Raw genomic sequence first — 14,868 nt, 5'->3', positions numbered from 1 at the left:
AAAGAAAATCTTTCAAAGGCGAAAACCCCTCTAGAAACACTCGTCCTGGTGCTCTTTCAACATGTTTAAAATGATTCAGAATCCACACTAGCAGCAAAGGCGCACATCCTATAAAGCGTCCTTCTCCCTCGCGTCTACAAGAACTCAAAGACCGAAACGTCTCAGCTAGAATAGCTGGAACAGGATCCACGTGCTTGTCTAATCTTTCAAACAGGTCAACAACTGATACGTCTACATATCCTAGCACTTTTGGAAAAATAACAAGCCCATAAATCCCTAAAGCAAACAAGTCCAGCTTCTTTCTCTTATCAGGATGATGAGCAATTACTTCTTTCAGAGCAGCCCAAGAGATGCACTCACTGTCTCCCTTCTTCTTAATGTTTCTGATTACCCAATCTTCACTCATTCCGGTCATCAATAGTAATTTCTTCTTAAATGAAGGAGTGACTGGCAGCTTGGTATATATTCTATCCATTTGGGACCTCGGACAACGGACCAAATCTTGATACTCCTCTATTGTTGGTGTCAGGTCCACCCTACCAAATGTGAAACAGCTATAAGCCGAATTCCAGAACTGCGCCAATGCTCTAAACAGATTTCGGTCAATAGAAACATCCAGAAGATAAGGAATATCGCCGTACAACTGATAAAACATCTCCTTATCGGCTACTGTCCATCTTCCCCATATCTCCTTTAGCTCACTTATATCATTCTGACGCACGTTGATGTGAGTATAACCAAATAACTCCGACACGTATCCAGGCATCACGTTGTCCCCATTGGTCAGTTGGGACTGTTCCGACCACCTCAGAACATCTGCATTGTCTTCAACCTCTTTCTGAACCGTTCGTTCCATATTACTGGCCTTCTATATGGACATCGACCCCAAATCAACACCATGTAATGGACAATGCAATGCAAAACAGAAAAGAAACAAGGCAAAAACAACAAAAGATCGGTTAGTAAACATGAAGCAATTAATTCAGGATAATAATTTGTTCAAAAATCCTACCCACATATGCTGACTACCCAATCATGCTTTATCAGATCCTACCCAACATGATATCTACCCCCATGCTTTGTTATTCACAAAAATAAATCCTAACCACATGATATCTAATTCGCATGCTTGTTCAAAAAAATAAACCTAACCGCATGATATCTAGTTCGCATGCATTTATTAGAAAAAACGAAAATAAATGACTCAAAAAAGCTTTTCCTTGTGTACCCTCCTCACGAGATTCTTAAGGTTCGGGTTTTGTTCAACCTAAGTTCAGGCTCTATGTTCACTATATGCCGGGTTAGGTTCTAAAGTAATAGGTTCTCGAATTGTCCTTGTCGGTGCCCCCTTGGACTGCCGAACCCTCAATCCTGGCCCATCACAGGCTTTAGGGGATCGAGTTCAATTTCGAGGGAACACACCTCCTTATGTCCATGCGGAGGTGATTACCATCACGAGGACCATAAGGCGTGAGCTCCAGGAGCAATCCACTATCCCATGCGGAGGTGAAAACCACACGAGGGCATAGTCTCTCACTCCTACTTAAATAGGACGGAGCAGGGTTTTAGCTCATGTCATGAAAATGCAACTGTGCAGTGTGTGAGAAAAAGCGAAAAACAAACAATAAAAACACTGAAAATCAAATCCCAAAACACACAATTATTCTGAAACCATTAGCAAACAGATCAGTACAACTATTTAATTGTTAATCGAATTAAATTAAAAAACCAAAATACAAACAAACAAAAATTATTAAAAACCAAATAATGGATCAAAAATCAAATTAAAACGAATTTGAAATTTTCAATTGCAAAGACAATTAATTACTCGACTATCGGCTTGACTCTCTAAAAAAATGTCCCCAGCGGAGTCGCCAAGCTGTCGAAATGATTTTTTTCTTAAAAGTGAAAAAGTGAGAGATTTTAAAAACCACATTAATTTTTTAATTATCTCTTTTTAATTTAAAAACAAATGCGATTTAAAAGACCTCTCGTTTCGAAAATTTTTAGATTTCCTTTACGATCGAAAAATACAGTTCAAGGAGTCGCCACCAATCTTTGATTAGGGTGTGATTGGGCACCCAAAAATGCTTTGTCATTTTAAATAAAAATTAATTTTAATTAAAACAACAAATTGAGGTCTGCGTTACCAAAATCTGAGTTCGGGAGTCGGTTACGTGTGGGGAAGGATTAGCACCCCCACAACGCCCTAAATCGGTACCTAGTCGATTAATTAACGTTTTTGCAATGAACTTTACAAATTCGAACTTAATTTAATTTTTGGATCCCATAAAACAAAAATGTAAATTTCAAACATTCAAAAACACTCAAACAAATTAAATTAAAATTACCAAGTCATTTTAGAAAGATAAAGAATGTTCGATTATTTATAAATATCGAGACCAGATCTTAAATATATAACAACCTTTTCTCGATATATTTAAATAAACGAACATTTCTTTTTCTTTCATTCCCAAATTTTAGGTGACAAATCAAATTTTTTGGTTTCACTTTCGGGATACACTCAAATTTATGACTGCCCACTTACAATAACTTAAATTAAAAGGGCATTACCCTTAATCTAATTATGCAATATGTCAAGTTATGCAAATGAGATTATCATGTATTATGCAAAATAATGTCATGCAAAAACTAATTAAAATATGTCATGCGCTCAAACAAACTTCTAAATCTAAAAAAAACATGTATTTACGACATTAACATACATTAGAATAAAACCATATATACAATAAAACATACTATTAATAACTTGACTTCACATTCAAACTTACCATGAAGGACCATAATAAAATAAAATTAAACTAAGCATGCAAAATAGGAATTAACTATTAAATTAAAAAAACATGCTAAGTGACTAAATGGTCAAACAACCAAAATTACAAGTTACATTTCAAAAATAAAACATAAAAACATTTCAGGACTAAAATGAAAAGCGCTCATAAATATGAAGACAAAATTAATAAGGTGCAAAAGATTCGTTCAAGGACCAAAATAAAAGTTCCGTAAATTACATAACCAATGTAAGAACAGTGCAAAAATGACCCTAATATGGAATTGGACTAAAACATAAAACGTTTAAAATTAAGAGACAATATTAAAATAACAATAAAGCTCGAAATGCCTGATTTTGGGGACCGAAATGGAATGCACGCATAATACTGGGTCAGAAATAGAAACTAGGAAAGTAACAGCTGAAACGACGGCGTTTTGACATATGATTCTAATTTACTTCTTCTCTCAACCTCACCAACCAAAGAACTCAGCCGCTCTCCCCTTCTTCTTCCTCACTCTCTCGACAGAAACCTAATAGAACCCCTTCCCCTACTCACATAAAGCCTAGGCCACCGTGGTCCGACGAAACCCAGACCAAACCTCTAACCAACAACAGCGTCACTCATCTCCTTGAAGCACCATACACGACTGGCTACGATACCCAAAATCAAATACCCCGATCGTCACTTTCGATTGTTGTATAACCCAGAAACAAACTTAAATCGACCCCAAACTTTCTTATTATCACCATTTTAAAGTCTCTCGGACACTCAAGCTTCTAAGGCCAACAAGTTCAACACCAAACAACAACGCATTGCGAGGTAAACTATCTAGACCCTTTCTCTTATTATTAGGGTTTTGTTTCAAAAATTTTACAAAGCCTAATCTTATCCTTCTTTTGATATTAGAACACGAATTAAAGAAGAAGAAGAAAATGGAGTCAGTATGCCCTTATTTGCATTCAAACAGTCCAGGTAAATCTCTATCCTATTTCCTTATTGTTTATTTCGAATGAAAACCTAAAGCTAAGATTCCTATGGAACTTTTTAGACATATAAAATGTAATTTATTTACTGATTTATTTGGAAAAAGAAAAGAAAGAAAAAAAATAAAAATTACAAATTTGGCAAAGGAAATGCTAATGTACATAATGATAAAGAAAATGAACCTTGAAGGAATTTGCTTTGAATTGCTTTGGTTCGTTGAAACCAGTAAATTCTGTTTCCTTTGATCTCCAAAATAGAAGTCAATTTCAGTACAATGTTCTTTCTGTCTTTTTTTCTATTTTCTGTCAAAAAATCAACAAAAATGAAGGTCTTCCATTCTTTTCCTCTGTGTTTTCTCTGATCTTCTCTTTTTCTCTTTTGTGTCTACGTGAACTATCTCATTTCTGATGGTTTCCAGTAGTTAAAAAAAAACTGACCTCCCTCTTTCTTTTTTAGTGGTTAAATGTCCCACGTTTCTGGTAGTTATTTCCCCACTCTCTTTTTTTTTTCTGGCTTCTAACTTCCCAGACAAATTAAGCATCTACACCTAGTTTTGGGCACAAACTCCATTCTTGTTCCTTTCATGTTCTTTATCGAGTCTAGATTTCTAGGTTTGAATCCTTCAACTACGAGTAACGTTCATCAATCCGCTGCCATCTACTATCACAAAACCACATTAAAAATGAAAAATATGGATCTTACCTTTTGAAATGATTAATAAACATGGGATTTGGATTTATTAAGTTCAATCAGTTAAAAGGGCAACTCTCTTTTGGCAGTTTGTGGCTGGCTGAAACACAAGAATCTTGATTTTCATCTTTGAGCTTTAACCCGCCAATGGAAAGAAACCCTACAACCAGTTCACTTGGTCATCAAATATTTATATTTTTCACCATATAATGCAAGAGACATAGGTTCCTGTTTAAAGACCATATAGCATATGCTGAGGATATCCATTGGATTGGTGTCTGCTTTACACGCATTTCATGCAAAAGGGTTTTTCACATATTCAATACTCATACATACATACATACGGATGATAAGTCTTTTAGCTTTGTCCATATCCATGAAGTGAGCAATCAATCAAGCAAAGATGCCTGCTTTTCCCTGTAATTATGTGGCAGCAAAAACAGGGCCTTTGAGGGTATATCTTTTGTAATATTCTTTTTCTGTATAAGCCAGAAGAACGTAAATACACCATTATCAACATTAATCATTGATTAGGTTGGTATGGATTGGCTGCGGTCATTTTACGTTCCGACAGCTCAAAACCCATTTCACAGCAAAATCAATAATTCCCCAAACCATAAGCTATAAACTAACCTTGTGTTTGAGTTTGATCAATATAAGGAGTTGTAGGTAAAGCATGTAGCAACAATAGAGGCGACGCATATAAGCAGCGAAGGAAGGAGAGTGACATTCAAGAGCTGACTCTGACCTAAGTATCCTGCAAGTGTTATCGTGGCATCGGCAATAACTCGAGCAATTGTCCCAGCTTCTGTTGATAGTAGTCCTCCATTGTAGGTTCCGCGAGATAGCCTTGATGACATTACCCGGGAGAGTAGTGACAAGTTGACACCTGAAGCCAGCAATGAAATCCCCCATCATTAAAGTGGAAAGGAACAAACTCTTTCCTTCTTAGAAGGAAAACAAAAACAAAAGGTGACATCGTCCTCAGAAAATTAATTTCTATATGGAAAAAAAAAACAAATGAAAAGGTATCTACCTTCAAGCACTTCGGCTGAAACAAACATGATAAGCCCTGAGCAGACATACTGGGGTACAGTGTATGGTATTATCATATGGAAGCTAAGTAGTATGCCTATGCAAACCATAATTTCAGATGCCAATAAAATTTGCCTGCAATGAATAAAACAATTCCAGAGATCATGATCAGCAAAGATATGAATACCACGTTATTTTAAGTTTAATTAAAAATGGTGCAGGTGTTTAAAGATACCTGTCTTCAAACATATTGGTAATGTAGCTGCCAACAACAATGTTTACCGGAAGAACTGTTAACCCAAGACATGCAAGAAAGATAGCTACTGTGCTCGTAGACCAGCTGAAGTAGTATGTGGTGATGACGCTAGATTCTGAGAGTAAAATTTCCATTGCGTACTTGAGCATGAAATATATCAACAACTGAACCTGATGATATTGCAAGAATCCAGGTCAGAGAATATTCAAGTATTAAATGTAATTCAGCTTCCCAGAGAGGGGTTAGATCTAATCTTAAAATTTCTATACAACTAAGCTTATTTTCTTGGGCTTAATCAATGCACAAGTCACATTCCTTGACAAGAAAAACATAAACATCTCCCAGGTATACTATTTTTTCTTTTCAGCAAGCTTACTACTTTTAGTTTGCAAATTACTTTCGATACACACTTTGACTGATCTACATAACTTTTGAACTCAAGCCAACATTTGATTAATCGTATACCTTTACTGAGGGTGTAAGTAATCTATAAGCTGAAATAAATGATGTAGCAGGCTGACGATATTCCTCTGTAGCCTCTTCACTTCCATCGTCTTCTGGATCCTCGTCATCTTCTTGCTTCTCTTCTGAAGTAATCAGCAATGGTTGTTTACCTTCCTCAACTGCACCATTTTCCACTGTTTCTGTATTTACAGAATATAACATTCAAATCAATCATTTTAACGGATTGTTTAACATGTCAAGAGCCAAAACATGAGCGACAGAAGAACATGTACCAGAACCAGATGCATTAGGTTCTTCTATATCATGGGATGGTTCTTTAAATGAGATCCACAACCATATCAAATATACAATCCAAGCCAAAGCCATAACCCATCCTGGCAAAGTGTTTTGATTAAATGTAAACTTGTAAATCTTGAAATTTGTCTGAAGTATGCCAGCAAGAGCAGGACCACAAGCCATCCCCAAAGCGCTAGCGCTAACAAAACCAGCTGATGCCTGCATCCGGATTTTTAGTGGTACACAATCACTGATATAACGACGATTAACAGCTCTAGCAGAACCAAAACTGCAAGGATAAGATTAATTATTAATTGGAAAAAGTAAAAATGTAATATATCTTTCAGTCTTTTAAACAGATAACATTCATTGCTTAAGTTACAATTTAGGTCCTGAAATCATATTTGACCTCTGATCCTATTCCTAACCTACATGGTTCCAATCAGCCTCGGGTTTTCCATACAAATAATATAATAAATGTAATCCAAGAAGGAAAATTTAGAATTGTTGTTCACTTAGAGTCATCATCATTAAGAGGTTCTACCATACTGCAGTCTAAATTGATAAAGCTAGCTTTGATTATGTCTAAAGAAAGGCCTTGTGACATCAATACTATAGGTGCTCCAAGTGCTGACAAGTTAGAAGAGGAAAAGGAAGAACACATACCCACAAAAAAGCCGACCAAGTAGAAGAACTGTTAATGAATTCATATCATAAGCCATTGCATACATGGCATTTCCCACAAATAGGACAATGCTGCTAAATATGAGAGGTCTGAAGTATGATCGATTAGACCACGCACTAAAATACACAGAAGAAAACACCTGTGCAACAGCCATTGCCCCAATAACAATACCGCAAACTGTTGCAGCAGCTCCAAGGCTCATGGAGTAGTCATCTGCTGTGGGGACAATAATATATGTATTGACCATATAGAGGAATGTGTTTGCCAAGTTCAAGAGGAGAGACATGAAATGGTATTTCTCTTCATCAATGCGTTCATCAGCAGGTGCTGGTAGCTCTTCTTGCATGATTAGAGCATGTTGGGCCAGAAAGTTTAAGAAGTTTGTTGAGTAAGATAACCTATCCACAGCTGCTTTTATTGCATCAACAACAGGATCCTGCAGATGATCCAAGTAAACTACCATACCCATAGCTTTATTAACATATAACTTGTTTGGAAGAGGAAGTAAGATGACAAATTAAATACAAATGTATGCATTAGAAAAACCTGGAGAGGAAGAGCAGGAGGATCATAAATTGATAAGTAGCTTCCTTCACGGTCCTGGAGTTCATGAAGATTACGAGATATTGCTCCAACAACAGCCCCTAAACCCTGTAAATTGTACAACTGGAAAGTAAGTATACCGAGTACTGGCTACAACATCCTTGTACCCCACAATTACATGTTCACGATCTCATCTAAAAACTGAGCAAGAGCTGGATTGGAAAACCCCATCTAATCTTTATTAAGATAGAAATAGAGATGACTAAAATGAAAAGCAAAGCCTGTATGAATTTGACACATTACCACATGCTTAAAAACTTGTTGCAACTGAGAATAAGGATGATTAGCACGAGTTTTGACATAGTAATCGGTGAATCTATAGCGAAAGCGTTTATCAAATTTTTTCAATATCTTTCGCAGTCCAATGGCATTCATTTCAACAAAATAGAGAAGCTTCAAAAGATCTTGTCCCACTGTTCTATAAGCCTCTCTAAGTTCAGTTATTTGGGATATTTCTGGCTGCTCCTCAAGTGCATCATGCTGTTCTCTAAGCTTTGTCAACCTGCTTGCAAGCTGGCCTTGTTGCTCTAATATAAAAAGGACAATCTTCTCAATCTAAAATTTAGATACAAAAAGGAATAAGAAAAACATCAGAATGAACCATGGGAAAAGCATTTTTCATGCTCGCTTATTGTAGTGACTAGTGAGCATACAAGAAGCCACACCATACCAGCATTCACGGGGAATGGGTGCACAATGAGCATACAGAAACAAATATGAAAATAAAGAAAATTGCCACAAACCAAAGGCATAATGAAGTGAAAAATGTGCATAAATTCTCTGATAAGACCACCAAAAACTTTATTATCATAATCTCTCTTTAGATTAAACCTTTATATGAAGACATGTTTCTTCCCCTAGGACATTATACAGCTCATTCCTGATATGAACTGTTTTAAAGAAATTTTTTAACACAAAAAAAGGTGGTAAAATGTGATTCAACAAATAACATCAAAAGATGAATAACATAGAGGAGAAATTAAAAAAAATCCCATAAACATATTTGTATTCCATCCCCCTGTACTTTCAGTTCCTACTTGTTTACCCTTAAAAATGCATGAATAGGAGAAGGAGAAGGAGCAAGTGAAGGTAAGGGTAAAATAAATCAGATTTCCAAAGCAGAATATCAGTATGTTTATGTGGGTTCCATAATATACCCTATTATTCAAGCCTTTGGTCTTAGGTTTCCATGAGAAGTAGATGCAGATACTTTGAACTTCATGTTTCAAAATACCTGATTATCTAGCATTCTTGAGAAATCCTTGAGAACATGTCGACGATCTTGTGTCCCAACTTCAATTTGATTAGCATACTGTTTTACTCTCTTCTTCATTAATTTGTAGTTTATGTAAAATCTGCAAAGAATTAAAAGATGACCATCATAAATGAAGTCCCCCCACTAATAACATTCAGATCTGTCAATGCGCAAAACATCTAAGTTCTTCATGTTCACATAAGATTAATAGTGGCAAATGCATAGCTGGGGACAGGCAGTGACCTTGGCTCCCAAAAAAAATAAAAAGCTGCACTTTAGTCCCTTAAAAATGTGAAATTATAAGTTAATATAAGGGTAAAACTGCACTTTGTCCCCTAAAAGAGTGTCTAGCTTCGCCACTGACAATATGCTACCAGAGAAGGTAACAATTATTCAAAACGACATTAAAATGATTGAAAAATGTCACAATAGAATATATTAAACTGCAACTAGCAGCAAGTTGCAAGATCAAAAAGATTAGTTTTAATATAGGGGAAAATTATAAAAACATGTAATATGTAGGAAGAAAATATACACAAAATACGAAAATTTGAAACATACCCTTGCCATTCCTGAATTTGCCTTTCTTTCAACTTCTTCCCAAAGGCAACCATCTCTCGCTACCATAAATGAAGTAAATATTAGCATAAGGCTAGAAGAAATAAACATGTTGTCCTTGAGATATTAAGTAAAACAAATGAGAACAAGTATGAAACTAGAAGCCAACCAGGGAAAAGAAAATATTATATTAATGGTTATTCATTCTCTCCGTGTACAATTTTGCTAAATCGTCTCCTTGCCAACTAAGACTTGGACATTTTCAAGCATTTTTAAGGCATAATGAATTCCTTTAAAATGTACAGCTGATGCGTCAATACTTTTAAAAGGAACTCCTTAATATGAAATTAAGCATTACTGCTTGAATATTGGACAGGCCATCTGAAGCTAAAAACAAATTATCTATGAAATAAACATCATAGATATTTACTAAATTCAGTGTAGAAAACAAATAATCCATGAAATATATATCATACTGATTTATGAAAATATATAAGTTCAATTATTCCCTAAGTTAGACAGTTCAAGGCTTCAACTTGATGGATTACTAATCTAATTTTCCTTGACAATTTACATATAAAGTGAAAGAGGGTAAAATTTTGCATTATTTCTGATCAAATTTCAAAATATATCCTCATATTCTAAAATTCAGGACTGACAGTGCATGTAGATCCAACAAAGTCACCATAAACGTATTGAAACTAAATTATAAATGTTCAAGTAATTTTTAGAACAGATTTTTCTGGGAAAAGGGTGGTTCCCCATACATGTAAACTAAAAGCTAAGAGAAAATGTGCTACAACTTTCTTTGCAAATAAAAACGAAAAAAACTGCATACTGTGGAATGTGGACCACAGCTTTTTCAGACTATTTCAAACCAATGAAGATTTTGTCACATAAAATCTAAATACATCATTGCCTCGTAAGACAAAAGATTAGGAGTTAGGACCAATGACATTAGTAGCAGATTCACGAGAGTTAATTGAATTAATTTTCTAGAATTACTAATTGATAAATAGAAATTCATTTTACAGTATATAACTACGTATCTATAAGAGTATCAATTGCCACTCAAAAAGGCATCCTAATTGAACCAGTCAACAAAATAACGTGCTGTGTTCGTGTTTGACTCATTAGTTACTAAAAAAAACAGGAACTACGTGCATCACGTAAACGCAACTTTATCATCTCTGAGTTTTCTAACAATAACAGTGTACAGAAATAAAGGCAATAATTATAATAGCTGGCAAACGATTCAGTGAAAATAACAAAAGCTGGAAAATATTACAGAGACTTTTACTGATCCTCTGTTTGGTTACCAATAAAATTCGAGAAAAAGAACCACCTAGAATCTTGATTAACAAAGTGAAGGATGCTAAGCAAACCAAGTAAGAAGAATGAATGGACAAGGGTTGTTTTTCCAAGCAACAAATCAGATCCAATAAAATCAAAAACAAAACAAACAAAAGAAAGAAAGAAAAAAATCGAATGAAGTGAATTTACCTGATGAATCAAACCAAAAGCACCCTCTTCCTTTAGTCTGAAACAAACTTAGATGACCATCAACGAACAATATTTAATAAAAATAAAAAGTAAAAAGCTCGATTCTAGGAACCCAAAGAAATTGAATTGTAAGATGGGGCGCGAGAAGTAGGGGAGAAAGGATCCTTTTTATGTAAGAAAATCTTTTAGAGTAGATAATTACGGCGATTGTGTTTGGTAAACCAAAGGGGGGGGGGGGGATGAAAATGCTATATATGTTGAGATAATTGATGAAAGGTGCAACCTGGATCTGTTGAAGTAGGAGTTATATTAGTTATCCAATTGTTAGGAGAGAGAAAATGCTATATATTCTTTTTGGATAAACTTAAATTTAGTACTTGAACTATCAATTCTGTTCTATTTTAGTACATAAACTTTTAATTTTCACCTAACATTTAAGTTTTATTTCATTTTAGTGCCTATCATTATAAACTGAATGTTTAGTACATAAACTATCAGTTTTGACCCGTTTTAATGCCTAAACTTTCATTTTTTTCAAAACTTAACGTTAAGTTTTTAATGGGTACTTAAATGAAACAAAAACTAAACATTAAGTATAATATTGAAAAAATTAAAAGTTTAAGTATTAAAATATATTAAAACTGATAGTTTAAATACTAAATGTGTAATTTACCCTTTCTTTTTTTAAATTTATATTCTTCGTAGTTTTGTTTACTGATGGATTTTAGAAAAGAATCTGTATCTAAGATTTCATAGCCACCATCTGGGCCGATGAACTCTGAATTTAGTCATTTACAATTACTGAAAAATAAATTCTGAAAAGTATTTTCTGATATTTGAATGATGTTTCTTCAATTTTCTTGTTTTTTTTTCAAACATCAAATAATCAAATCCTACTTTCCTTTTCGAGAATTAGCCTTGAGAGCCCCACGAAATCACCCCCTAAATCCCGATTTTCATCATCTTTCCCATGGACTAGTTTTCCTTGATTTTTCAATTTCAATCTGAGGAAGTACGAAAATGAGGTAAGAAACTTGTTTCTTGATGTATTTTCAAGTTATTTGAATCTTTAAAATTACATTTTACTCATATTGTAACCCCCTAGACCCGACCTGGACGTTCTGCCCAAATCTAGGCGGTCACATATCGCATTCAGAAATTCTTTTCATATTTCAAACAACGTTAAAATCCATATAACAGTATAATATGAAATTTATCCATAATTAGGATTCATACATACATACATACATACATACATACATACATACATACATACATACATACATACATACATACATACATACATACATACATACATACATACATACATACATACATACATACATACATACATACATACATACATACATACATACATACATACATACATACATACATACATACATACATACATACATACATACATACATACATACATACATACATACATACATACATACATACATACATACATACATACATACATACATACATACACATACACACATACACACATACACACATACACACATACACACATACACACATACACACATACACACATACACACATACATACATACACACATACATACATACATACATACATACATACATACATACACATACATACATACACACATACACACATACACACATACACACATACACACATACACACATACACACATACACACATACGTACATACGTACATACGTACATACGTACATACGTACATACGTACATACGTACATACGTACATACGTACATACGTACATACATACATACATACATACATACATACATACATACATACATACATACATACATACATACATACATACATACATACATACATTCATACATGCATGCATACATGCATACATGCATACATGCATGCATACATGCATACATGCATACATGCATGCATACATGCATACATGCATACATGCATACATGCATACATGCATACATGCATACATGCATACATGCATACATGCATACATGCATACATGCATACATGCATACATGCATACATACATACATACATACATACATACATACATCAGAAAACCATATGAAACATTTACAGAACAAAATACTGGTAATACAGATATATCAAGAAGGAAGCAAAACATGTGTCACCAAAGTATAACAAATGCATATAGAGATATACAGTAGTACAAAAGTAGGAGTGGTCGATCCTCTTGATGCCAAGTCTCTATTATCTGAAAAATGTTAAAATTTATAGAATGAGATAAAAAGCTTAGTTTGCTCCTTACGGTGTATAAAAACATACAGATAAAATATTTCAGTAAAATCGGTTTATCAAACATGTTTTAAAAACATGAACACTACCCCCGTCCGATCGCCAGAATGTGTAGGTTCCCTAGAACCATACACCCACCTGTATACCAGTAAGGGCTTACCCTATGCACAAAGCAGAGAAGCATCCAGTAAGGTTTTATCCTGTGCACAAACCAGAGGAGTTGTAGTAAGGACTTACCTTGAGCATAAAGCCACGGAGATTGTAGTAAGGACTTACCCTGAGCACAAAGCTGATGAGCGTATGGAAAGCGGTAAGGTCTTACAAGTCATAGACTAAGTCTGAGATACTTCCTCCAATAAAACCCCCAATGAGAGAAATAGCATGTATGTAGTCGAATGAAAATGATAGTTTAATCCATTAAAACATGAATGTAACATCCTCAATATCGGGTTAGTGACTAAATTGTAAAATTTTAGAATTTGGTGATTAAAGTAGAATAGTTGAATAGTTCAATGATTTATTTGGAAATATTTCCTGAAAGTTGTTAGTAATTATCAAAGGAATTAAAGGGCAAAATGATTTTTTCCCTTTATATGAATGAATTACGTGGGGGGAGTTATCTTCTTCTTCTTGTTTTCTTCTTCTCCACCGTGAACCAAGGGAGCAAATGTGAGTTTTCTGATTTCTTGATTGTTTATTGATGTTAAGTATGGGTTTTGATCCTTAGGTGATACTTAAGCTTAAGGAAAGCTTAAAACATCTTAAAATCAAAAGATGAAAAAGTTATGAAGGATTAAAGAGAATGGGTTTCTAAATGAACTTTTGAAAAAGAGCTAATAAAGGAACTTTGAGATGAAATTTAACTTGTCCTTTATAAGAATAAGAGATTTATGAAGTTAGAAAGGATTTATAACAAAGTTGAAAGTTTAGTAAGATTCTTAATTTTGAGAATCATGATGAGATATGGAAGATAATGATGGTTTATATGGATATAAGTTGATGTTAGTAAAGGTATTTGAGTTTTATGGCATGATAGGAGCTTAAAATGGAAGATTTAGATGAGTATTGCTGAAATTTTGGGTTTAAACAGTAAATTATGGGCAAATTTTACAGATTTCAATAGGGGTATCGATACCCTAGGAAGGGTACCAATACCTCAGTTAAGGGTGTATCGATACCCTATAGAGGGTACCGATACCTACTTTAAACAAGAGATGAAATCAACCTTTCTTTTAGTCTAAGGAATGAACATTTATAGTATATCAATTAGAATACTGATATGGATCCATGTATGCTATGTAGATATTAAACGTAATTTCATTCTGGAACGATCAAAGAATTAAGATCGACTCAAAGTAAGCAATGCTAAGGTGAGTTCAATTTAATTTGTATTTATGTTATTGAATCAACATTGACTTGCGACGAGCCAGTGACGTAGTTACTATGGTAAGAAGTGACTCCTAAAATATTATTTGATTTGTGATGCATGCATAA

General features: G+C 34.3%; 1 protein-coding gene across 1 annotated transcript; it reads right to left on the bottom strand.

Moving 5' to 3' along the window:
* Nucleotides 1–5,102: 5,102 nt before the first annotated feature.
* Nucleotides 5,103–9,658, bottom strand: LOC120203195 (SPX domain-containing membrane protein At4g22990-like). Its single transcript, XM_039203536.1, has 10 exons — nt 9,606–9,658; nt 9,024–9,144; nt 8,033–8,344; nt 7,733–7,837; nt 7,168–7,622; nt 6,498–6,790; nt 6,226–6,404; nt 5,740–5,930; nt 5,506–5,639; nt 5,103–5,358 (listed from the first exon to the last, which is right to left on the bottom strand). The coding sequence occupies exons 1-10, from the start codon at nt 9,656–9,658 to the stop codon at nt 5,120–5,122; spliced, it is 2,082 nt and encodes a 693-aa protein (XP_039059467.1). The 3' UTR covers nt 5,103–5,119.
* Between the last annotated feature and the right edge of the window lie 5,210 nt (nt 9,659–14,868).

Source organism: Hibiscus syriacus, unplaced genomic scaffold, assembly GCF_006381635.1.
Source record: "Hibiscus syriacus cultivar Baekdansim isolate YM2019G1 unplaced genomic scaffold, ASM638163v2 tig00009236_pilon, whole genome shotgun sequence".
Taxonomy (NCBI): domain Eukaryota; kingdom Viridiplantae; phylum Streptophyta; class Magnoliopsida; order Malvales; family Malvaceae; genus Hibiscus; species Hibiscus syriacus.
This window is presented reverse-complemented; position numbering and strand designations above follow the sequence as displayed.